The sequence below is a fragment of the Toxorhynchites rutilus genome, chromosome 2 (genome assembly GCF_029784135.1).
Source record: "Toxorhynchites rutilus septentrionalis strain SRP chromosome 2, ASM2978413v1, whole genome shotgun sequence".
Taxonomy (NCBI): domain Eukaryota; kingdom Metazoa; phylum Arthropoda; class Insecta; order Diptera; family Culicidae; genus Toxorhynchites; species Toxorhynchites rutilus.
The window spans coordinates 232,544,840-232,571,289 of NC_073745.1; the positions used below are offsets into that span (position 1 = coordinate 232,544,840).

General features: G+C 39.8%; 1 protein-coding gene across 3 annotated transcripts in view; it reads left to right on the plus strand.

Moving 5' to 3' along the window:
- LOC129767205 (uncharacterized) overlaps positions 1-26,450 on the plus strand; it is an 823,328-nt gene that overhangs the window by 594,209 nt on the left and 202,669 nt on the right. For all 3 annotated transcript variants that reach the window (XM_055767859.1, XM_055767857.1, XM_055767856.1), the window contains exons 8-10: positions 8,546-9,403; positions 9,878-10,660; positions 24,616-24,714. In XM_055767859.1, coding sequence (XP_055623834.1) covers positions 8,546-9,403; positions 9,878-10,660; positions 24,616-24,714 — 1,740 coding nt within the window. The remainder of the gene's footprint in view (positions 1-8,545; positions 9,404-9,877; positions 10,661-24,615; positions 24,715-26,450) is intronic.

Below are 26,450 nucleotides of genomic sequence, written 5' to 3' on the forward strand. Positions count from 1 at the left end.
AAATATTGGGCGATTATGAAGCAGGCCCTCCGGAAAAACCCAAAAGTTGTCAAATCGGAGGCGGACTTCAAGAGAAAATGGATTTCTGTTCAAAAAAAACTACAACCTGACGTTGTACAGAACCTTATGGACGGGGTAAAGAGGAAGGTGCTAGCATACGGGCTTGGGCTCGAAGTATGAATAAAAAGAAAATGCCAAAAGTTGTTTAATAGTTTTTATTTTACTGTCCAAAATTTTCAAAAGGATCGGTCTACTGAGCGAATTTTTACAGCGTTTTTTCCGTGATGCAATTTGATGTGACACACCCTTTATATGTAAAGAGTATACGTATATATTCCCGCGACTGAGTAAAAGTTTATCGATCGGAAAGGAGGGATATGGTACAGGGATACAACGGAGGAAACATCATTGAATGTTGACATCGGCGGTATAGATGAAGCAGAAGGCACAGATATAGATGAAGCAGAAGATCAGGATCACGGCTACCTAAAATATCCCATACGGGTATATCCGATTGTCTGCCTTGTGCCCTCAATGCTCTGGAAAGCTGAGAGCGGACAGCATGGAACCGGATACACAAACAGACAACATGCTCGATGTCGTGGTGACCATCGCCACAACCACATAGATTGCTGCGAGACCAATGCGATAGAGATGCGCGTTTAGGTTGTAGTGATTGGACATAAGCCGAGATATCACGCGAATGAAATCACGACCTACATTCAATCCTTTGAACTATGCACTCGTCGAGACCTTAGGGATAATCGTGTGTAACTAACGACCGAACTCATCTTCACTCCACATGCGCTGCCAACTTACGAGAGTGTGTTGACGAGGAACGTGGAAAAATTAATTATTCCTCGTCGTGGAAAAATTCACTCCATTCAAGGAGTGTGCCTTCTGAAGCGCCCACCTTAGCTAGCGAATCCACTTTCTCATTTCCCGGAATCGAGCAATGGGAGGGAACCCATGCTAAGATATTCTTGAATAATTTTTCGTCCAAAACACTCTAGTTGTCTTATTCTTGTTAGGAATAAGATGAATGTTTATCAACTTTCACTTTCACTCTTGCCAAGACTTCGAGACTCATCGTATTTGTCGAATGCATAAACCCCATGGCTATACGGAAACAGCGATATTGTATCCTCTCCAGCTTGAAAATATGAAACCTAGCAGCTGATCGGAATTGCTCGGAAACTACCATATTCTAACACCGATAATATGGTTGTTTTTTACAGCCTAATGAGGACTCCTGGATAGGTACTCCACCATGTTCCCATGGAAAACAAACGATGAATACAACGAAAATAATTCAGTAGTCGAACTGATAACATTACATTTTTTTTCCTCTAAGTGGTCCAATGAAAACTTTTGCTGTACTGGATCACTAAATGACAAACAAAATCGGGAGCGGAGACAGTTGATTGATCATTGTTGAGTTATTTATAGAACAGCAGCCCGATGTGTCTTGCAGAGCAGAGTAGTTGTATGGATGAATCGATCTTATTTCGACCGTGGATCGATCTCCATCGCTGATGATTGTTGCGTGGACGTAGTTATTCTGTAACAACACAAAGATGGTCAATAAGGACCCTGAGTTCTGAATTCACGATCGATCGCTTACTAAGCGAACGCTAAGGAGACCCCCTCTCCAATATTTAAAATTTTTTCATTTTTGCCTAATTTTTTTCGGAATGTTTTCATGATGAACTGTATTCTAATCATCAAATCTTTTCTCTTGATACGGATAATAATGAGATTGCAAAAAATACATAGTCGACCATTTAGTGCCGCCGACCTTTCTGATACACATATCCCCATTTACCATTTTTTAAACTAATAAGAAATCAGTCATTTTATAGCGGCAGCCACATTGGATTTTTCAAGATTATTCCATTATCTTGAAAAATCCAATTTGGCAGTATCATAATGACAGCAGAGAAAAAGGTGTATTCCAAATTTCAGATCAATAGTCAAAAGGAACGTGGTCAAATTTTTATCAATATGGGACAACCCTACAGGCATATAAACATGCATACAAACAGGTCAAGTTCAATGAAACCGTTTAAAAAAGTAATTGGCTATTTTGTTACTGCAGCCATCTTGGACTTGGACTTGGAATTGTCCAGAAAATAGTTGTGGTATAATGGTTAAGCCCCTTCATTTGATACCTATTTCGATGGGGTTTGTTTTGAGAAATTATGTTACCCGCCATTTCGTGGTGGCGGTTATTTTGGATTTCCATTCCTCATGTATAACTGTGTTCTACTAGTCAAGTTCATTCATTTGATACCCATATTGATGTGGTTTTGGAAAAAACATATGTATCGTCATTTTGTTGTGGCGGCCATTTTGAATTTGCATTTTTAATAAATAACGGTATTCTACTAGTCAAGACCTTTCATTTGATATCCATATTGTTGAGGGTTCCAAAAACAAAATATTTATCACCATTTTGTAGTGGCGGCAATTTTGAATTTGCATTTTTCATAAATAACGGTGTTCTACTAGTCAAGCCCTTTCATTTGATACTCAAATTGATGGGATTTTGGGAAAATATGTAATCCGCCATTTTGTAGCGGTCGCCATTTTGAATTTTTAAGATAATCAAATACGCAGATTTATAATAACTGCAGAGATACAACTGTGCTCCAAATTTCAGATAAATCGGTCAAGAGGAAATGGGTCAAATTTCTATTAATGTGGTACAGCGCTACAGACAAACATGTTACAAACATAAAACATGTTACAGGGCAAGCTAAACAAAACCGTTTAATAAAAAGTCAGTGAATGTTGGCAAAGGGACTCCCTTCCGGGCTGTTTGAATAAAAATGAGAATAAATATAAAAAAAGGAGAAAAAACTAACATCGCGCACATATTTTCCTTTCAATAGAAAAATCCTAGTTTTTTTACATTGTCCTCGTCTACCGAATTGCTTGATTTCTAGAATTCATCTGTATATAATCGAGGTGTCTACCATTCGTCTTAAACCTTTCAAGATCATTCTTAACTACATCGCTCACAATAAAGTTTCTTCGCAATCTTCTATACAGAACGTTCGATCAGCGCTTGAATGAATTCTTCCTTACGCTGCTCTTACTCCGATTTGCGTATGTTTAGGGGCCAATTGTCTTCAAATGGCTTGAACAGCCACGAGCCCGATGGCCATTTCGATGCCGCTTTTTACTGCGTAACCTCTACCACTTTTGTTTCTTACGCAACACTATGCGAAGTATCGAATTCCACTAAAGTTGTTCCTGGCCTTTCTCCGTTCTCAACGCTTTCCGATTCCTCATTTGACACCTCCGAAGATGAAATATCACTCACCCACCAAAATCCGCTCATCTTTACCGAAATTTAACAATGAAAGTTGTAAACAGGTATCAGTGCAAGTAATTTTAAATTTGTTTTGACGTCAACGTCATTTATGTTTGTTCCATTTCATCAGCGGGCAGCGTGGCTATTTTTTGGCGTAGAACTACGTCTTTCATCAAGAGTGCCAAATCAGAAAACAGGTAACGTTTGTGACATCGTATTGAACAACAGCAAAATAGGCGATTTCGGCGCGTCGGTCGAAAATGTAAACGGCTTCTTTAGTGCCTTTGAGAATGCATCAATGCATTAAACTGACGTTATGGCGAAGCAGGCGTAAAGGTTATGCTCCAAAAAAATATTTGGGGAATACCAAGCATCTTGAATGTCTTACTGGAATGTTATAAGTTATTTAGGTTCGCGTGCCAGTCGCAAAACTGCCTTCAACTAGGATTGTATTTGCGCTAATATTGATCATAATGAAGCATTGCTACTGTTTTCGAGGTTGATATTAACAAAAAAAAATATTTCGCTTGTTTAGTCACCAAGAAAGTAAATGTTGTTCTGGAGTTTTGTATGTGATTAGGTTTCGCTTACCAGTAGCAAAAATTCCTCCACTAAGGGTGACAGCTGCGCTTCTCTCAAGCATGAGAAAGTAATGCAACTTTTTTTGAGGCCAGTAATATTAGCAAAAGCGTTTCTTTTGAGAATAGCGCAAAATGATGAGAAGTATTTGTATTCCTAGTAGCTTCAAGCCACCAATGTATGGTTCTGTATGCATGCTATGGCGAACGCTTGTTTGACGCTTGGTTTACGTTGTACGAGCGATGCCTAGAGGTGCGATTACATGATATTTGATACTTGCAAGTGTTGTCATTGTTGTTGTTTCCATTTGGTGCCAAAGATATATTGATGTAGTTATGAGATGTGGAATAATGGTGCTGGTGTAACATGTATATAATCGACTGTAGCCGAGTCTATGTCAATTACGAAAAAGGCCACCGGAATAGCGTTCGAGGTAAATTTTCAATGCATTGACATGAAATAAATTGCGACATACGATCAGCTAGTGTATTGTTTTGCGAGGGCAAGTATGAATCATCAATCATTTATCGTCAACTGATTCTACAATGAAAAACCATTTCAAAGATTATTCTACTAAGCAGTTGTTTCCAAAATTTCACAGCATTATAGAATAATATCCGAAGGTATAAACAAGCGACTTATATAAAATAACAGCGTAGTTCTACGTCAACAATGCGGTCGTATCTTGGACACAACCTCCTATATTTTTTTTTCAAATATTTAATTATATTAATCAATTTATTTTTAATGTTTGTCTATTTCTTTTATCCATTCACTTCTATTTGTATGTTTTGAATATTCCACTACATAAATGAATTTAATGTATATGCTGGTCTTGGGCATTACCCGACTCAACTATTTTGACCTGGAGCTATACTCGACTCAAAACTTTTAGTACAAGTTGGCCTTGGGCTTGACCCGACTCAACTGTAACCGAAACTCGATGTACAACTTTTCTGTACAAGTTGGTCTTGGGCTTAACCCGACTCAACTGTTTTGGCCTTGAGCTATACTCGACTCAAAAATTTTAGTACAAGTTGGCCTTGAGCTGGACCCGACTCAACTGTTTTGACCGGGATTTAAATTCAGTGTGAAATTTTTTATTTATATGTTGGCCTTGGGCTTAACCCGACTCAACTGCTTTCCTGTTTCACGTTCCTAGCAAACCTTTCTCGTCGGTTACATTAGTACCTTCAAAGTGCTTAGTGACGGTGTATGATGTGGGAAAATAGTCTATAAGCAAGCAATGCCACTGCCTTCGAGAACTGAGAATACGACTACTCTCTGGACCTTCGCACCAGATAAATAATAGACACAATACAACTGTCATCCATCAAGAAAAAAAAACGAACAGTTGCAAGATTTCATGAAAAACCTGACTCAAATCAACATGAAACCGTGAGTACCTTGAACGTTGCTCTGTTTCATCCATATAAAATTCACACAGAACCCAAATAATGGCGATACAATATGTTGCCTACCAATACCAATATATATCGCCTACTACTCCACCTCGATATACATCTCATTGGTTTCATCTGTTTCTCTAAGCCAGAAAAAAATATTTCCCTCTTTCTATTACTAACCAGTCTGAGAATTTGATTAAATTCATTCTCCTATACAGCGAATCTTGTATGGCAGGATCGCCAATGTGATAACTCGTCAAACAACCACACACAATACTCAATTCCTCAAAAATCGACATCCATCTCTCTCTAAATGTAGTAATCAATCACCCGAACTGTCATTCCAACTACACACTAAATCTAGGATACCACAGCCGTGTCCGACCAGAGGACGTACTTCCCACCAGAATGAAGCTCATCTAAAAACGGAACCAGAATCTTCTCCAAGAACTCTTCCTGGTACATTTTCTGGTTGATGGCAAAGTCCGCTCGGCTTGTTAAACCAGGGCTTTGGAATCCCTTTGTCGGATTGCAATATACAGCATAACTTTCTTCTCAAAACTAGGCTTGTATTTGTACTTTACCCCGCGGGGTCTGAACGCCTTGGCGCTGGTATAGTACCGGTCATTGCCGGGAATGTGGGACTTTGACAGCGGAAAATATCTCTCGTCGACCAGCGTGAACGACCTCACGCGATAATTCTTCGTCATCCACCGGCACTGGGATTTCACGGTCGTTATCTGCGTTATCCGTGTTCTCTGGGGACCTAGTCTTCTTCCGACAGACGATGTCCTCCTGCTTGAGGGTTCTGTGGAAGTAAGAATAAGAACAGCGAAATTTTCGGCCGGCGTCACGCAAACTCGTACCGTCCATGTTGCCGAATAGCTTTTTCAGAGGTTTTTCCATATGTTTCGTCATGATCTTCGCCGGACGGCCACTATCGATCTTCCGTTCGACGTCCCGGGATGTCAGGATCCGATTAACAGTGCTCACCGGCACATTTTTCGTCCCGAAAGTGGTAATGTAAACTTTTTATACTTGACTTTCACGTACTTCGAAGAACCGTACAACGCGCTCGCGAAGTACTTGATGTTTCTACGCCATCTTTGATCGGACTGACAGCACCCGAGTGAAAAGAAACGAGTAAACTGTTTCTAGGGAGCTCAGAGAGTAATTATTTCGGTGAGAAAAAAAATTACGCTCTTTCCTTTTTTTACAGAAAGGTATTGAAATTGTGTGACCCGTGTGCCACCAAGAGACCAGCCGTTTTGGAGATGTTTTGGACTTTAGTTGCAGAGCTCACGTCTTACCTTCACCGCTGCCAAATTACGAAAGAGGTCGAGAACTTGTGCTGCTTGATTGGGTTAAATGATGCAGGGTTGGGACAGACCCCGAAGCGGGCGAAATATGAGCGGCAGGACTGCGTCGTATATTCACGATGTGTATAAAAGGATAGACTGCGCATTGCAGACGAAATACGTTGGATGTAAAGGAAGGATTTCATTCATCATCCACACAATCTTATTTTTTATTGAACACCCGTTATATGTCATAGCATCATAGCAGCCGTCTCATGTCGCTCTTCTGAGGGAACAGACGCTGTGGGAACAGATGCATTGTAGTTTTTAGGCTAAGACGTTTATGGCGTCAATTCGCTTTACTACTAACTGCCAAGGAAGCTTTGTTGAGGCGAATACTCAAAGCTCTGGCTTATTTAGCTTCTAGTCTCCATGTAAGGGGACGTTCATTCAGTATATTCGCTCCTAAGCTCCATCTCTAGAGATCGTTTGTTATCCGCAATCGGCGAACCTTCCGATACCCGGTGGCCAGGCTGTAAACGTTGTGAGACTGATCAATGTGAGAATCACTACATCATTTTGCCCTCGTTTGCTGTTGTATTTTAATTCGGTTTTTCTACTGAACCTGGCATGTTTACCATTGTAAGGCGATCCTCGAACACTTTGAGGTCTTTTTATCAAAGTTGCTCTAGCTAAATTCAACGATTTTGTTAACTCACCGTGGGAATTCCTAATTCAGATTTGCTAATGAACTAATAAATTTTAACGTTTATCAATGTCTCAAATGCACGGTTCAGAAAATGGCACTGATTACTGATTTGACGATTTTTGATAGAAGGTGACTTCTATCCAAAATTAAGACTTTATGTTTGACATAAAAAAACAAAGTTGATCTACATATAATTGTATTTGTTACATTTGTTTATAATATGTAGCTTAAAAGAAGCTGAAAATGAGATACAATAATTTTCCCCGAAGACGCTAATTTGAAATTCTGAATTATGTGGCAATACCTTTATTTTGTTAAACTAACACAACTAAAAGACATTTGACAGAAAATCTTTCAATCTATCAAAATAAATATATAAATGCCAAAAGCCAACTCTTTAGAGCGAGGAGCCTCAAACAATAACGCATGAATACGTAGAATGATATTAAAAAAACATAGAATAACATTTTCAAATTAATTGAAAGAGCGCATCACGAAAACTGTATCTACAACATAGAATTTCTAAATTATCCATAATTTTGTTATATAAAAGCGAAACAATAACTACAACTCTACGAAAACATTGGGAGTATAACCAGAAAACGTCACATGCAGTGAAAAGTATAGCTTTATTGAGATAGCCACATAGAATGATGTCTTCAACTTTTCGCTTTTTTTTTCTTTCTGGTAGCATTTGAATCCCGACCAAAAGAACTCTTCTTGTTTTGCGGCCAAAAATTAATACAGCCAATTAAAAATACTCTGCTCTGATGTGAAGCGTAAACGAACCAATCTTATTCAAGTAATTTTTAACATGAGATCGAGCAATGTCATGATCAAGACTAGATACATGCATTTTCCAATCAAAGTTTTCTTCACACGAATCGATTGTTGTTCAAAATACTCCTCCGTGCTCTTTTCCTTTCATGCGTTCAAGCATTATCGGCTTTTTCGTGAATATCTGTAGAAAGCAGATTTTCTGGCTATACTCCCATATAAAAAAATCATTCAACTCAATTGACATAATGTAGTCCCGAAAAATTTGATAAAAATCAATCAAAATTACAAACTATTTTAGCATAATTCGAAACAGAGTTACTCAAACAACGACACATACAAAACCTGCAATGAACGTAGTTTAGCAGTAGAATCCTGCACATCAGCTTGGGCAAACGTACAATACATCAAATCATCTACCGAACCGTACTCACCACAGTTTCCTTTCTTTCCTTAGATCTCTCCAGCTGTCCGAACGTTCGCCAAACCGACAACCGGTTCCGGTTGGCCAACCCCACAAGGTAGTTGTCCGTCTCGGGAACGTCCCGAAGGAGCGCCCAGTGTATGCTGCCGCCACGCGAAAACTCACTGGCAGTCAGTTACTAGCGCAGGATTCACACAAAACGGCATACCGGATTTCGCCGAACAACACCTTGGACCGATTACGACGCGAAACGGCATCGCACACGATCGATGTGGACAAAAGCAAGTCGTTCGAGAACAACAACTACGGAACGTATGAGTACGATTTTGACAAGAGTAAATCGTTCGACGAAAATTACATCCTCGAGGGCGAGAAGCGGCCGTACGTCAACCCGGAAGTGAGATCTTACAGTCACGATCGGGTACTCGGATCGACAGGGACCTCGTCAAGCAACGAATACAGTCATTCGTCGGCATCCAGAAACAGAAGTCCACAAACTTACGGAAGTCGACTGTTCGAGCATGATCTGCAGTACGATGTGAATCGCAGTATGATGAACAGATCACCGATAGTCAACTACAACCAAAGACGAGGAATCGTTGCACGCGAACGGTCGCCCATACCCGGAGCCAGTAAAACCACCTTGATGCACTATCAGAGGCCTTCGGATCCATATTTGCTGAGAAATCTGACACCCGATTCCGAATTCGACGATCGAGCAACGCCGGACTTCGTGGATGATCCCCCAACATCATCGGCTGCCATCTCGGCCGCTGCCTTCAAGGAGGCGGAATTAGTGAAGAAATTCCTATACGCTACCAAAAACAAGCAATTGCAAAGAGAGTCACGTAACCTTGTTGTACCTCCCGCCGGAACGCCAACATCTGGAAGGTATTGATCCGATTTGTTCCTCCTCCTAGAAAAACCAAAACTGTCGAGTAGCGATGTTCCGTACTTGCACCTCAACAGAGTAAAAAATACGAACACAGCTAACACACTAACCCGGTTCTCCACGACATGCGGGATAGGACCCAAAAAGCTTCTGAGTAAGACTAACTAGACTTGTAACAAGGAATTTAAACAAACAGATACGATAAGAAAACTATTTTAATAACAAAACCAAAACGAATCGTAGCTTTTTTAAATACGAAAAACACACACAATTTATACGATAACTAAGGCGAATCTGTTAAACTAGTACTTACGGATCTGCTAAACCAATTGAGTGATTCTGAAGTGCAAGTGTTTCTAGCATCTTTTTCGATAATATACTGACACGAAAACACTACTAGAACGAAACTATAACCTGTAGCGAATTGGCCACTTTTTGAACATGTTTTCTCCCACTCTTTGTATCCATTTCAGTTGTACCGCTAGTTCCTGTGATTTTTGGCCACACTGTGGCGTTACGTCATCGCTAACGGTCGAGCGGTTGACAAAGTCGGGTAGTGAAAATTGTTTGAACAGAAGAAATATCGGTTGTGACATTGCAAACACAGGCACAGGTAGCGAAGTGATCGTAATCGGGGGTAAGATAGGTGTTAGTGGTAGCACAAACACAAACGGCAAAAACGCTACGTTGGTTCCCGTCAAGGCCAACAGCTATGGTGGCGTCGGACATCATCCGTTGAAGAAGCAAAAAAATATCGAAATTAATGATAGAGATCTCCCATTCGTGTTGGGTGGGTACACGGGACCACGGTATTTTCATGGAGCGGCCAATCCGGCAATCGTGAAAGCCAATTCGGTTGCCTTCCTGGGCGAACACGAAATGCCAATTACGCGGGATCGTGTCTCGAAGGCACCCAGTCAGACAGGCGTATCATCGACTTCGGTGGCTATTGCCAAACAGGACTCGTTGTCCTCGAGAGTTCACCAGAGTTCTACTGGTCCGAGAACAACAAAAGCCGGGCAAGGCATCGGTGGAGATCGCGGAAGTGGGGGTGGTAGCAGTAATAGTAGTGTGAAAAGCAATAGTAGCAATTATAAAGTAAACCGTAGCCCAAGTAATCGAAGCAGCAGCAGCGGCAGCCAGCGTCAGATGTCTATTCAAGGCATCGGAACTTCGGGGGCAAACACAGCAGGATTGATGACAACGATGGCGGATAAGACTGGCTCTGGGAACGAGGCACGTGACAGGAAATCGAGGTGAGGAAGTTTATTAATTTTTTTTCTTGTTTCATCTGCGATGACCATATACACTATTCATGTAAGTGTAAGATGCCTATTTCCGTAAATTTTACTTACCTCGGTATTACAAAATTGTGTTCAATTATAAGAATATAGGTTTGACATTTTCAATGCTGAAAACTATTTTTTTCAGGTTTGTACCTGATTTCAGTTTTTTTACACTACCTGTAGTGATCTTGCCCCTCGATTCTGCGGATAATCGAGGTTTCACTGTACTACATTGACAAAAAAAACGCAAAAAACTATTCAGAGAATACCAAATACAATTGTATTCCCCAAAAGAATATTTAATCCTCTTCAAACTTTAACGCAATAATACCAACGCTAGATCCAGTTTTGAAAACATGTTCGATAGTCGACATAAGTTTTGGCCATAACGTCATCAGAATCCAAGTTTCGGCTGCTGAGCAGGATTGCCATAGTAAAGTTTGTGTTTTTGGTCTCAAAAAATTTTTTTATCTGTGTTTTTTCTCAGAAAATCTGTAGCGATTCTGTGTTAACCCTTTGCGGTCTTATGTCTGCTTTCAGCCACCGCAGCAAAGAAGTACACTAATACAGGTCAGACTAGATTATATACAGTCTCGGATTTCTATATATTTCGGATTTCTCTATATAATCCTGTATATAATGAGTCAAAAAAAATTTTTTTTTCTTTTTTGATGCATTTGATTTTGATTTTTTTAATACATAAGAAGAATTTAATTTTAATTCATCCCCTCGAAGCCAGAAAACAACTTTCTCACATGAAAAAAAATAAATGTATACAGAATCTATCAGGAGATGATAAACGATCATATTTGATGAAAAAATCCTTCTACGCATATGTTCGAATTTCAAGATTGACAGAGTTATAGAACCTTTTTGTTTTGTTTAGAACTCTGTGGCCTAAAACTGGCTCTACATTAAAAAGTACACTACGAAAGACAATTTCGTCGATTCAATTTGAAAGATCAGAAATTGATTGTTTTTAATAATATTTTGGAAGTGAAAAACTCAAAAGATAGCAATTTTTAATGTGTTATTATTTATTTTATCCTAAAAAAATGTTTCAAACTTTTTTTTTTGATCAATTGAATTAAAGTTTTCTATCCGCTCTACGGAATTATTCTTTGACACCCAACTTCTATCTTTCCATATTTCGCTACAATATATATATAAACAATTTCTAGTGAAAATTCAAGCTAAATCTTCAAAAATCACGATTTTCACCCCACTGTACTTATAATAGTAACTTAAATTTCACCTTAACGTTGAAAGGTTGACTTTTTTCTTGAAATATGTAATATTTGAAATGTAATTTTTTTAAACTGTATATAATCGAGTCCAACATTGTATCATATATAATATATAATCCTGTGTAATCCTAATCTGACCTGTCACAAAGTACGACACACATGTCAAAATTTAATACGGCCGCAAAGGGTTAAATTTATAAATTCAATCTTAAAGCATAATCTTAGCTTTAGTATCATTGATTGGCATAGTTATTATGAATTTGACGATGTTGATGATATCCACGTAAAAATTCGTATTCACGATGCTTTAGTAGGAAGAAGATAAACAGTGTTATTTATTCATTGTAAAGTTAGTCGATGACGCAAACTTTTGCATCTTTTCGCCTTAGATTGAATATGAGAAAGCAGTGCATGCTACATATGAATGCCAAAATGACTCTCATTCAGACTGATTCCAATGCTATATGATTAAAATTGGTGAGTTGGGAAAAATATTATTGAGAACAAACCATAACTAATATTGAATCGTTATTTTGATAAACCTGTAAATCTGTATGGAAACCAAAAAAAATCTGCAATCTGTATCTACACATTCTTGGTTTCAACAAGTCTGAAAAATCTGTATCAATACAGATTACTCTGTAGTAACCCTGCTGCTGAGACGCGTCCCTAAGAATGATTGTTTTATACGAACGAACAAATAAGTCTGCGACCAAGGAAAAGTTCTGTTGCATATTCCTCGTTCATTTCTTATCAACGAGTTGTTTACCAACAAATAATTTAATTTACCTCTCAATATTTCGCGCCCTCTCTTTCCCAATATTTCTTGATTGGGCAGAGCGCTGACGTTTTGGGAGGGTTCTTGTCGTAGGACACCTCCTACACGTTGCAGGCAGCATATCACTCTGTGGCCTTTGTTCCGTTATGGTAAGATGCCAAATCCGCCAGACACGACGTAACAATCGTGTTGCTTCTGGAAGGGCAGCAGAAGTTCTGGTACAGATAGCCTGCCAATCCACGTATTTCTAAATGAACTTCGATAGTTTCACTTGCTTGAAAATGTCTTGGATGACTCCTACGCAGGGATCTATTCGATGTTTTCCTTGGCCTATACTGCAGTGCCTCCAGTATGAACAGATTTAATGTGCTAATTGATGTGACTGTCCACGAAATGAGTTTGTATTGTATCACTGATTAGTAGCTGAGATAAATTCCAAAATCCGAGTAAAAATAAACTGCGTAAAAAGCGACTCCAGTGTAAAAGGAGAAACAGATATAATGATTGTAGCATGCAAATAAATCCATTTAATCAATTATTAGAGTATGGACCGCATTTTAAACTAGTAATTTACTGTTTGTTAGATTTTTACATGGATTTTGAAATTTACGCGGTTTTTACGCGCCACGTATCCCCCGCATACAAAGCGACTGCAGTGTACTTCATCAAAAATTCCTGTCCTTTTGTGTGCTTTCCCGAACAGTGCTGTCCATATCGGGCAACTTATGCAGTCACTAGAATAGAAACAACGGAGGGGGATAGCAAAAAGAGAATATTCGCGAAGTAAACTCCACCCTTGCATAGTAAGTAAGATGTCACTAGCGTATAAGTATTACATCTCCTATGAGGAAAATTCTCAGAATGTTTCTGTACCCGAAACAACAAAGGTCGCTTATTCTGCTTGTTTTGTGTTTTATGTTTCCTCTCGAGCTGTGAACACTAGCGAATATTTCATTTCAAGTACATCTGTCATTGCAATTAACGCAACCATCCGAGCAGGCAAAACAGACGAAAAAAGAGAAGAGTGCAGATGAATATAGGTCGCTTCTAGCCATCAGTGTTTGGCTTTGTGTGTGTTGCTTGTTTTCGTTGCGCGGAACTTAGAACTTAGAACTTTCCTGTACATGTGAATAGCAAACCTTCAATAGATTTAGTTGCCATTCGTATTTGCTCTCGTGCGCATCGGCTCTGTGCTGATGCAACAAGCTCCTAGCTTTGTTGACGGCTTTGACCGAGAGACGATTTTTCATAAACGGTGTGTTCTCGCAAAGATAAGAAAAAATCGTTGCTTCTTGAAATGATTCTACAAAACCACGCAAGCCATTAAACCTTTTCAGGATCTCAGGAACTTTTTACTAAAGAGTTATTTATTAAATTTCGAGGTATACGCAAATAATATCCGGAATAATAAACTAACAAATAAAAAAAAAAAAGATGCCGTAGTCCTACGTCCTGAGCGGTCGGATCTCGGATACAACCCCTCAATTTTTTTTTCTTTATTTTTCACAGGAAAAATATAATTCGAAAGCTATGATACATACAAAATTCTGGTCAAAATAAAAAAAATGGAGATAGTTTAAATTTTAATAAAAAATACCAAAATTCTTTCAAAAAAAAAATTTGCTAAAAAAAAATAATTTTAAAAATTAAAATTTTCCAAAACGCATTTTTTTAAAATTCTCAAAAATATTATATGAATAGCCCTTACGATATCCAACAAGTCATCCATACTTCGAAAATAGGTACTTTTACAGGGAGAAGTTTTTTCTAACAACAACTTTTTCATGTTTTCTTTGAAAAAATTGCAACTAATCTTAATTCAGTTTAAAATCAAGATAGCAATATAGTGTATTCGACCAAGTTTTAAATCTTATTAAAATATGAACTTTCGTCGAAGACGCCAACTTTCTATATTTTATAGTTTCTAGAATATAGGGCATTTTGGTATGGAGACCCTTGAAAAAAATAATGTTTTACTCGTTACATTTTAGTGTGTAAATTCTCGCATTTGACATGTTCTTGACATGTTTCTGAATAGAAGAAAGTTAGCAGAGCATGTCAATCGTGATAATTAATACATACAAATGTTACGAATTAAACATTAATAATAATTTTTCAAAGAAAAACATGAAAAACTTGATGCTCGGAAAACTTTTTGCCCTGTAAAAGAGCCCAACTTTCGATGTATGGTTGACTTGTTGGCATTTTTAAGGGCTATTCATATCTATTTTTTCATAATTTAAAGAAAAACATGTTTCTGAGTTTAATGAATTTAAGTTTTTTAATTTTTTTTTCAGGGAAATTTTTTTCAAAAATTTTTTGATATTTTTTCATGAAAACTTAAATGATTTTCTACATTTCATCCTTTGGCCCGAATTTTGTATGTATTTCAGTTTTTGAGTCATATTTTTTGTAAAAAATCGAGAAAAAAATGTTGGCTCTTTTAAAAAAAGTAGTCTAATTCTTTTTTGAATATTTCAAGTATGCAAAGTTGTTCAAAAGACCCATGTGTTTACACCCACAACGTTTCGTTGCTATCTGAGATAGTGCTGCCGACGGCCAGTCGAGTTGGCATGAAATTCGTCATTATTGTCTTCATACCATTTCAAAGTCGCTTTGGCCATAATGATATGAAGCTAAATCTGGCCAAAAGAATGTAGACACATTGTGTTTCCTCATGAATGGTAATAGATGCTTTTGAAGGCACTCTTCAATACAAATTTCAGAATTTATACATTCGATGGTCACAAATGATTTGCTTTTGACACCACAACTACAAATCGCATGCCAAAAAGAAGTTACACGATACATAATTTTCGTTGTCTATAATACATTTTTTTTTTCTTAAAGAGATCTGATTTTAAATTTCTTGCCCGCTGTTTAACATCTTTATTTTGTGTTGCGTTTCGATCAGAAAACTGTCTGAACTGTTATTGTTTTCAGGACTGCACTGGCTTTCATTCACCGAACTGTTCTCTCTACAATTCGGTTTCACCGCTATTTTACGATTAGAGAGTCCAGCATTTCTCTGTAATGAAGCTTCTGCTTTCTTCACAGTTTCTAAACATTTAAATCCTCTCTTGCGACCCGTACCAGCTATCCTGTTATGATACGAGTTAAATTTGAACGGTTCAGTCACTCTAGACACAATACTTTGGTTCACTTATTATAATCGGCGATTGTTTGTTGAGACCCCCGCTGATTTTGTGAAATAATCGATTTATGAATTCGCCTCTCTCCACCTATATGACATTTTTCTACTAATTGCTCAAAAAAAGTCATTTTAGAAAGTATCAGACGAACATATCATACCGCTCTACATTTGCTCTCATATTTTTCTTCATGGGCTGATGCCACTTCGTTCGTCGACAGATTGTTGGCAGATATTCGCGAACCCATCGCTGCCAGAAATGATTCGCATACCCCTATGAAGTCTTCCAATTGTTTCGTAATGTAGCAGATGTATCGTCATAGCAGACTAATGGTTTACACCCACTTGATGAACCGATAAGAAAATGAATCGGTGTTCACGCTGGGGCATTCTCCTCGTCAACCGGGATGTATGTTAACGGCCTTGAATTGATGATGTTCTCAATTTCAGTGAATGTATTTCTCAGAACCTCATCTGTTGGATGGCGAGGAAGATTCATTCTATTCAGGATTTTCTTGACCGATTGCACCAGCCTTTCTCGGCAGGTTGAAGGATCATTTTAAATTACTAGATACTGTTTTTTCCAATAGCTCGTCGTGGTTAATCTTTTGAAAAGCTACCTGAAACTCGCGATTGGCGCCGACGAAATTAGTTCCTCGGGTGCCCCACGTCTTGCCATAAAGTTCCTTATGGACATGATGCATGAGTCAGTGTTGAGAGTATGTGCAATCTCAATATGAATAGCACGGACGGTCATGCATGTGAAAAGTACACCCCATCGTTTTTCAACGCGGTGACCAACAACAACGTTCTGTTACCGATCATTGTTTAAGTCATCGGTCACAATATGTTGTCTGTGTCAAATAATACCTGTTTAGTGTGTAAGTTAATTTTTGTTTTGTTCTGACTGGTATAATTTTCATTAAATGTAAATACCCAGATTAAATGTTTGTAAACGTACTAACCCTACATCGCTCCGACGTGGCTTACCATCAGTCGAAAATGACATCTGTCATGTTTGACAGATGCCCTTCCGGTAGTATTGGGAGGAAATGGGAGGAAATGGGAGGCGGAAAGGAGCTAGAATGGAAGAGGAAAAGGTGACTTGGAAGGAGATGTGGAATAGACTCGGTCACTCAGTCCGGAGCCAGGAAACGAAAAACAAACGGAAAAGTTAGAGAAAGTCAATTGTAAAGAGAGTCAAAGACAAGCTGTGGAAAGTTGAACATCAAGAAAACAAAAGTGTCGTGAAAGTAAAAAGTGAGTGGTAGAGTGAAGTAAAAGAAGAAGAGAGAGAGAGAGAGAAAGAGAGAGAAGACCTCCTACTGATTTCGTCAAGCGGGCCCACCATCCTCGGGTGCCCTGCTGAAAAGCACCGGCCACCTACCACCACGTTCTCACGCGAAGCTTTCCGGGCGATCGAGATTTCGGAGAATCCAGGAAAACACCTCCTTCCTTCCAGCATCAACGGTAATCAGCAGCGCGACAACGACCACGAAGGACAGCAAGGGCCCCAACGATTACGGTACCATACTAACCCGATAAACCGAAAAATACAATTTTAAAGAAAACTCAACTCAAACTACTCTCTATTTTCCTCTATCATCAAAGTCAGTCCGTTTGTCCAGACAACTTCTCGTGTCCGCATTTCGTTTCTCCTCTTTTCGCTGTTCGTTTTTCGGTATCGAAAGCAAAGTCGGAACATTCTACCCGAGGTCCAAGCCGACCCTGAGTGATTAACCACGAGGTGAGCTAAACCGAACAGTACGGCTAAAGCCGTAGTTAACAGTTCATAGGACCAAAATAGTCCACTCATGTATATGAAAAGGGGTGGGAAAATGCAGCTAATCTGCAAGGCGGTAAACTAGCCATCATTGGGGGTTCAGGATGCGCACTCACATTCTCGCAAACCTGACACTCGCCCTTTATCCTTTGACATAATCTACGTAATCTGGAAATCCTGTACTTTTGAAGCAACTCATTTACGTCAATCTCATGGTTGAGGTGATGATATCGATCTCCTACTGATGAAGAGCATCCTCGTAATTTTGCTTGAATGTTACGTGAAAATTGTAGAACATATGCGATCACAAGTAGAAAACGATTCCAACTGGAGAAATTTTCGAAATTAACAATGGTTTCTTTGGAAAAGTGCAGACTGACTACATGCTTTAACTCTTCCGATGTAATCCCACAACTTTGTCGTAGGGCTGGCCATTCACTCCGTGATTTCCAGAGAAGGTCCACAGAACCATCGACTGGAGGGAGACAAATCCGGCTTTCTTGACCACTTTGTTCCTTCGTCGGCTACATTTTGTCTCGGTGGAATCCATTCCCATTCAGACAACTCCGTGTTTTCAAGTATTTCTTCCGCTCGAAAGGCAACAAACTGACTGTAATACCGATGGTCAGAATCCAGCCAACAGATGACATCTTTCGAATCTGTCCAGAAAAAAAAACGCTCTTGAATAGTTATTCGGTGTTGCTCAACGATCGATTTTGCCAATCTCGCTCCTATTACAGCCGCTTGCAATTCGAGACGGGGAATCGATACGAACCTCAATGGTGCCACGCGTGTGTTTGCTGTCACGAAGGCAGTATGATTTCCTGCTCCTCATGCCGAAGGTAGGCAACTGCCGCAAATCCATTCTCACTCGCGTCCACAAATATATGCAGCTGAACAGTATAAGATTCCTTCGACGACGAGGTTTGATTCCGGTAGCACCTAGGCATGATGACCTCTTCTACCTGAAGCAAAATAGCGATCCACGTACGCCACTTTGCGAATTGGTCATCACCTATCGGATCGTCCCAGTTCGTTCCGTTGCACCATATCTCTTGCTAAAGGACATTTAGGTACATAAGTACGTGTGCCAGGATACCCAAAGGGTCGAAGATTGTCATCAGAACTCGCAATATTTCGCGCTTCGTCGGAGCTCGCTAACCGCTAAAAAGTTCCTTGCTCAACCGAGAAGGCAATCTGAAGGTGAAGATATCTGATTACGTATTCCATCACATCCCGAGAATCTTTTCAGGGACCAACTGAGATACTATATTCAGACCTTTCTCTGACATTGATGGACTCTCCATTGCTGTATGTACAGTTTCAGAATTTGATAGCCATCCTCGTATCTCAAACCCCGCTCGAGCATGTATATAACGAACATCCGTAGCGAATTTCACGGCTTCATCCTCACTTTCGACGCTAGAAAGCATATCGTCCACATAATGGTCGTTTATTATGGCATCTACAGTTTCAGGCATTTCTTGAGAAAATTGTTCAGCGTTGTGATTTTTTACATATTGGGCACAACTTGGTGAACACGTTGCCCCAAAGATCATGACATTCATCATGTATACTGATGGATGCGAATCTCGAGAGTCGCCTATCCAAAAGAACCTCAAGCAATGTTTATCCTCTTCGTTTATCAGAACCTGATGGAACATTTCGCGTACGTCGCCTGAGACAGCAATACGAAACTCTCGGAATCGTTGGAGAACGACAGGAAGAGATTTCAGTTGATCTGGGCCTTTGAGAAGGATGGTATTCAGCGATACACCATGCGCTTTGGCAGCGGCGTCCCATACGATTCTCAACTTGGTTGGCTTGTTAGAATTTTTTACGAGAAAAATCGTAAAACCAAATTCGTCTTCTCGGTAACAGCTCGTCTGTCTTTGACAATTTTTGAACACATCCCTTTTGCTCGTAATCGTTAATCTTCGCTCGAAGAGCAGGAGCCATTTGCTGTTCACGTTCCATTCGTTTCTCTAAACAACGGAAGCGTTTCAGAGCCATTGGTCTGCTGTTGGGTAGCTGAACATCATCATATCTCCACAACAGAGAACACTCGTATCGCAAACCTTTCCGGATCGTTCCTGACTTAAGCAACTCCAGTGCTCGCTCGTCATCGCTGGACATCAGTACTCTGGTGTTAGTCTATATCCCAAGGCTATCGAGCGAGAAATAATATTTCAAGGTGGTGTGAAGTGATTCACACTGACAAATGTGGTAACTGTAGGTGTCCTTGATGTCATTTTCCTCAGATTCATCAGTGACCGAGCAAGGACCATAGATAATCCATCCCAGTCCAGTTAATGCAGCAGCCGGGTGGTTCCCCTGGCCTTCTCTTGAATCTAGCGGGTGCCCCAATCTTATATTGTCCATGGCGAAAATGATACGCGGCTGAACGTTTGTATATGAATGAACTGGTAATCCTTCAAGGTAACTATAATGCTCTGAAATATCACTCATTGAAACGCTCTGCGCCGGCAGTTGAAGACTTCCTACAGTATGAGCGGTGCATGAGAAATTCCGTTCGCTACAATGTCGGTCTCCGGATAGTTTTATTACACATTTCACAGAGTTGGACTCGTACCTGGCTTGACCACTAGTCCAATTGATACAGAGCGGAAATTGTTCACCCGATATTCCAAGTTCTTCCCAAAGACTGTGTTCCATTGATGAGCATGTTGACCCGTCATCCAGGAATGCGTAGGTTGTTATGGCTCTCCCTTTTTCTTGAATCGTGACCTTCACATACTTCAACAAAACCGAACCAATGCAGCAATGATGGGTATTACAGGATGGTTAGAATCTATTCAGCGAATTTGCTTGATCAGAAGATGACGTTTGCTGCTTATGTCGTTGATCATCGTGCAGGAGCCGATGGTGCAAGAAGGGACATCCGTTCTGCTGAGGGGGAGTATTCACTTCGCAGGACTTGAAATGTTTTTGTAAACATTTTCTACACAACTTTCTCTTCTTGATAATCGTCCAACGTGATTGTGTGTTCATTTTCAGGATGTTCTCACATTTATCTAGTGTTGAACAGCTCTTGTCGCAAGCGTAGCATGCTTTTTGTCCATCTTTGCTCTCAACTGCCTCTGTGTGGATATTCAAACATGCATCTTCCTTCCGATTGTGCTTGTCTGAATGCTTGGTGCATCTACCAATCGTACTTGGCCGTGATACTTTACGCAGAGCATCTGATAGTTGACCAAACCAATCACTAAAATCCGTAAGAGAAACTATTCGCTTCGATTGATGATAGAATGCCCAATCCATTTTCATCGCTGCAGGGAAGTGGTCCACAAGCTCTTGTACTAGTGCCACGTTGAACAGACACTCCTCCATTTGGCACGCGCAAAGATTTTGTACGGCAACACCGAAGTCTACAACCGTTTCCAGTCTATCCGCTTTTGGTGCTGGCATGGCCCTGATGCGCTCAACTATAGTTTCGATGATCACCTCTGGATTGCCGAAAAGCATCTTTAAACGTTGGATAATAACAGGCACATTCTCTGGATGCAACAGTAAGCTCTTTACAGCACTGAGCGCGCGATCGTACAGACATCGCTCGAGTCGATCCAACAATTCGTCATTGCGAAAGGCACACATCTGTGTGGTTCGTTCATACGCCTCAAGAAAACGTTGCCAGTCTTCCGGATCTCCTCCAAATCTTGGTAAATCCTTGACCGTTTGCCGTGACGCTAAATGCCGACTGTTGACCGGCTCTTCAACATTTTGATGTATGGGTAAACGACAGAATAAACGCGCATTTTCAAAGTAATTTGTCTTTTTCAGCCAATCTGCAATTTTTGACATATTATCAAAGTCCTCCTCTTTACAGGTGTTACCTTCACTTTGTTCAGCCTGTTCCATTTCGAGAGCCAACCTTTCTTTCAGTTGCTTTTTCTCTAAAGCCTGTCGCTGCTCTAACGCCTTACGTTGTAACTCGCGAATCCTTGCAGTATTCTTTGATCCTTTGGACGAAGCCTTAGTTTGCTTTTCTTTATTCTCACTCTGGGGCAGGACAGAACTTTGGACAGTATAGTAGTTCTTTTTTACGGCAACAGTGAGATGTTATAATGACGGATTCGGCTGTTGTGAGCGTTCCTTGTTTTTCTCATATTGCTGAGTCAAAGCAGTCAATTGCGCTTTGTGATTCCACATTTCCTCCACATGGGTTTCTTGCAGTTTGTGTAATTGATTTTGGAGATCTTGATAACATTTGGATTTTGTTCCGTTGGAAAAGCTGTGGATGCACGAACCTGATCAAATCTTGTACCCATTACCTGGTATTGTACCCATACACTGGTGTTGATGTGGCACCTGCTCCCTCTGCACTGACTAAATCTCTCAATTTGTCGTCAGCGACCGTATCCGAATTTGGCTGCTGCTGCTTCTGATTCTGTCACCGCATTTTTCGATCGACTTGACCTACATCGAGGAACTGTGCCACACCGTCTACAACTCCAATCATGGTATTGGATATCATCGCTGACGTTAACGCATTCATAGTGATACCACTAATCGCACTCGTCACATTGGACCATTCTGCTATGGTCCAACTCTCCACATTCTCCACAACTTGCTCCATTCGCACCCGGTGAACTTTTCCTGTCTTTATAGGGCGAACACGAAATTATTGCGACACATTCAACAGGGCATAACTTTTTTACCATTGGGTAAAAATCAACCAAATTTTGCACACTTTCTCATTGATGTGTATTGTCTACATGCTGTCAAACTCGAAGTCGTGTTTTTCGATTCAACGAAAATGGAGGTGAACCAACGCGAGTCGAGAGAACAAATTCTTTCCAAACACCTTGAATTTCCTGACCTGTCGCACCGGCAGTTGGGAAAAATGTTGAACATTTACCATTCAACCGTCTCCAGAGTGTTGAAGCGGTTCCAGGAGCGGTTGACGTTGGACCACGGCAAAGGAGCTGGAAGAAAACCGGGACCGGAGAACAAAAAGGCGGAGGGAAAGGTGAAGCGGATGATTAAAGCAAATCCCAAAGTCTCAAGCCGTGATTTAGCTAAAAAGATCGGCATGTCGCAGGGCTACGTCCAGAATGCAAAGAAGAGAGCTGGACTACATACATACAAGGTACAGAACTTCCCAAACCGCGATGAGCGGCAACAATCGACAGCTAAAACTCGGGCACGGAAGCTCTACGAGAAGATGCTGACAAAATATGGCTGCTGTGTGATGGACGACGAAACGTATATAAAAACCGATTTTAAGCAAATTCCGGGGTTGGGGTTTTTCACCGGCAAGAGCAAGTTCGATGTAGACGACAAATTTAAGAAGAAGAAAATGTCGAAGTTCACCTCCAAATATCTCGTTCGGCAGGCCATCTGCTCTTGCGGACTGAGGAGTGAGCCTTTCGTGACAAAGGGCACAGTAAATGGCGAGATCTACAAACCTGAGTGCCTTGAGAAGCGCCTTTTGCCGTTCTTGCAGCAGCACGACGAAGCTCCGCTATTTTGGCCAGATTTGGCATCATGCCACTATTCTAAAAGTGTCCTGGAGTGGTATGAGGCCAATTCTGTTCCAAAGGACATGAACTCACCAAACTGTCCGGAGCTGCGCCCGGTGGAGCAGTACTGGGCAATAATGAAGCGGGAATTTCGGAAGAGCAAGAAAACAGTCAAAGACGAGAAGGACATGTTAAGAAAATGGAAAAAACTGGTACCGGATGACACTGTAAAGACTTTGATGGAGGACATCAAGCGAAAATGCGTTCAATTTTACACTCAAGGCTCCATCGATTAACTTTTCTTTTGATTTTTGAAGTAAATATATGTATAAAACTACCATAAAATTTTGGTTTGATTCTAAACATTATAAGAAAATTGGCATGACATTTTCGGTGTCGCAATAATTTCGTGTTCACCCTTTATTTGGCGTTTGTGGATAACATCTTCAACCAGATAATTAAACGGAAAATTTAATTTGTTGCGAATTAATCGAAACAATTTCCGTAAATTTAACAGATTTTTTTATGGCGTTAAATTTATCCTGTAATTGTTTGTACATATAGTTTTAGCCTAATTTGTTTAGCAATTGCATTTATATAGGGTTGGGGAAAAAGAAATGTCATATTTCTGATCGAAATTTGACGCTTTATTCAATATACTTAAAATTATCCAATTTAAGACAAATATGCGCCATTTTGTTCGCAAACTTGTTGCCATTTAGAAGGCAACTTCATTGTCCAATTCAATCTAATTCTGGATATCTATAGTAGCTTCAATTAAAGGACATTAAGTATAAGGTTAACTAAATGAAGTGTGTAGGTTAAGAAATTCACCTGTTTGTAAAAGCAAGATTCACTGAATTCGAGTCAGTTTCGAAGCTAATTGGACTCGTTATTACTTTTGAGATCCAATTCACTATGTAATTCCAATATTAATACAACAATAATATAACAATTTCAGGTAAATTTCAAGATTTCCCTCTATCCAAACCTTCTCTATTGTTTTCTAAATTTGAGATGTATTATCTATCAATCGATGATAGTCCGTTGTTGATCTCGGGTGTTGTTGATGGAAGAGCTTGATTGCCAAAGGGCGTAACACAACTGATGGACGAAATGAAAGCAAATAAGAGCATAAATTGTATGATCGATACTTTACGAGAATTTGTTTTTCTACAACTTAATACCGTTGCATCGTTGAGAATCATGTGTGACAAAAATATAAATACCATTCCAACAACAGCTGAGTGTTAGCTTTTCAAACATGTTCTTATCAGTATGACTCAACCATTATTTTCATCACATTACACATTCGACCAAATCAGTGCCAAAAAATGATGATACGTTCCTCTGATAATAATATATTTTCATCTCTTTCTGGCTTTATATTCGCCCATTCACAAATGACGATTTCCACCACGCTGATGGAATGCACGCAACGAACCGAAAATGGGAATAAAATATGCAACTGCGGCGACAACAGACCCTTCTCGACGAGACCCCGTTCAACTGCGGCGATCAAAAGAAAATTCGAAATGAAGCTCAAGAGTCGCTCGCTCCCGAAGTCCTTCATGCGCTACAGGTGAGTACACACGTGCATATCCACATGCATAAATGGAATTTCTATATAAATGAATATAATATATGAAGCAACCCCACATGTTTCCAAGCAAGCAAATACAAATGGGTTCTCACAGTTATTAGTGTTTACGATGAATATCCCACCAAGTGAAAAGCCCATCTGTTGACATGGATTCAGTGCTTTGACCTGTGCGAATGCACTCGGTGCACTCGACAATCGGGACCTGTGGTTCCAAAAGTATTCAACAGTCGACATGTCGTAGCTTTATTTTGTGTTCGATTTGTGCATCGTAATATTAAAGTCAGAAGAAGCAAACAAATTTCAAGCAAGGAGAAACTGAATGTGTGTGAGAATTCGCTTGCCACCATTGTTATTTCGCAGAAGTTTCCGAAAAACATTTCTCTCGTCATCTCCAGCTGAGCGATGTGGGCGACAGAGATCCCCGTACACCAACAGAAATGAATTCTTTTGCTTGCTACCATTGGTAATTCGGAGAAGCTTCAAAACAAGTTTATCCCATCAGCATAGGAATAAGTTACTGTTGATTGAAATTGAAAATATGGTAACAAATCATAATTCATCGTGGAAAACTAAATTGTGTATATTGTTCAAGCAATCAATAATTCGAACCATATTACGAACTGTTGCCTAATCTAAATGTTGGTCTAGCGATTTTTCAATAATTATTCAATGCATTTTTCAAATTAGAGAAACTTGTACCAATTCCAGTACGAATTTCAATTCCCACATGAGATGTAGTGTTCAGCTTTTCATTGAAAATTCAGTAAAAATTGTCGTCAAATAAAATATTCTAGGAATAAAAAGAATGCTCTATAAATATGATATAATGTGTATGGCATAACAGTATTCATGTTTTCCAAATGTCGCTCTTCAACTGCGGATGCTCATAATCACCGCCGCAAAAGGGTACAATAGTGAAAAACAAAGTCATTTTTATTCTCTTCTACTCCCACACAATATGAAGCATTACGTAAGTAAAGATCTACAAGCAGCTCAAAATTAGATTCGCGTCTTAACTTTTTTTTCACACCGTCAGCCATAATAAAAAGCACTCGCCAATACAGGAAGTGCGGATTACCTCTTCGTTATCCGCTCAGCCAGCAGGATATAACGAGATAGAGAGCGCTGGGAAAAAACATCAATGGATAAATCTTTCGAGGATTCGAGGCTGCTTCATTAAATTTAGCTGTGCGAACTTGTTTTCCCCCCGGAGCGGTTGTGGTAAATATTTACTTGTGAAAATGGTTTCCAGGTGCGTTGTGTTCCACTGGATGGTTTTCTTTTGAGTTCTCCCGACCGACCGAGTGTAGGACAAGGCGTAGGGATTAAAGGGTTTTTCTGGGCGACTGTGTCACTGCGGCGCAATGGCGCGATGGAAAGTGGATAATGGAAGAAAATTACGGAATAACAGAATCTGTTTGCTCGGCTTGATCCAATATCGCTTCTTCTACGCACCTTTTGATGCTCCCGAACAATTAGGGAGTGTATTGTTTTTATTTTTGTTGTCTTTTTCAATAAAAAACAGGATTTCGATAATTGCTGCCGAGTATGAACCGAAGTTGGATCGAAATTTTTCCTTCTCATTCTGCTATTTTCATTGCATTAAATATGCGCACATCATTTGTCGTCCGTAGAATTTTTCAGTTCCAAATAGCTTAGGCTGATGTCACATCAGGCGGATTAACCGCCGCGGATATCGCGACGGTTATTTTCTC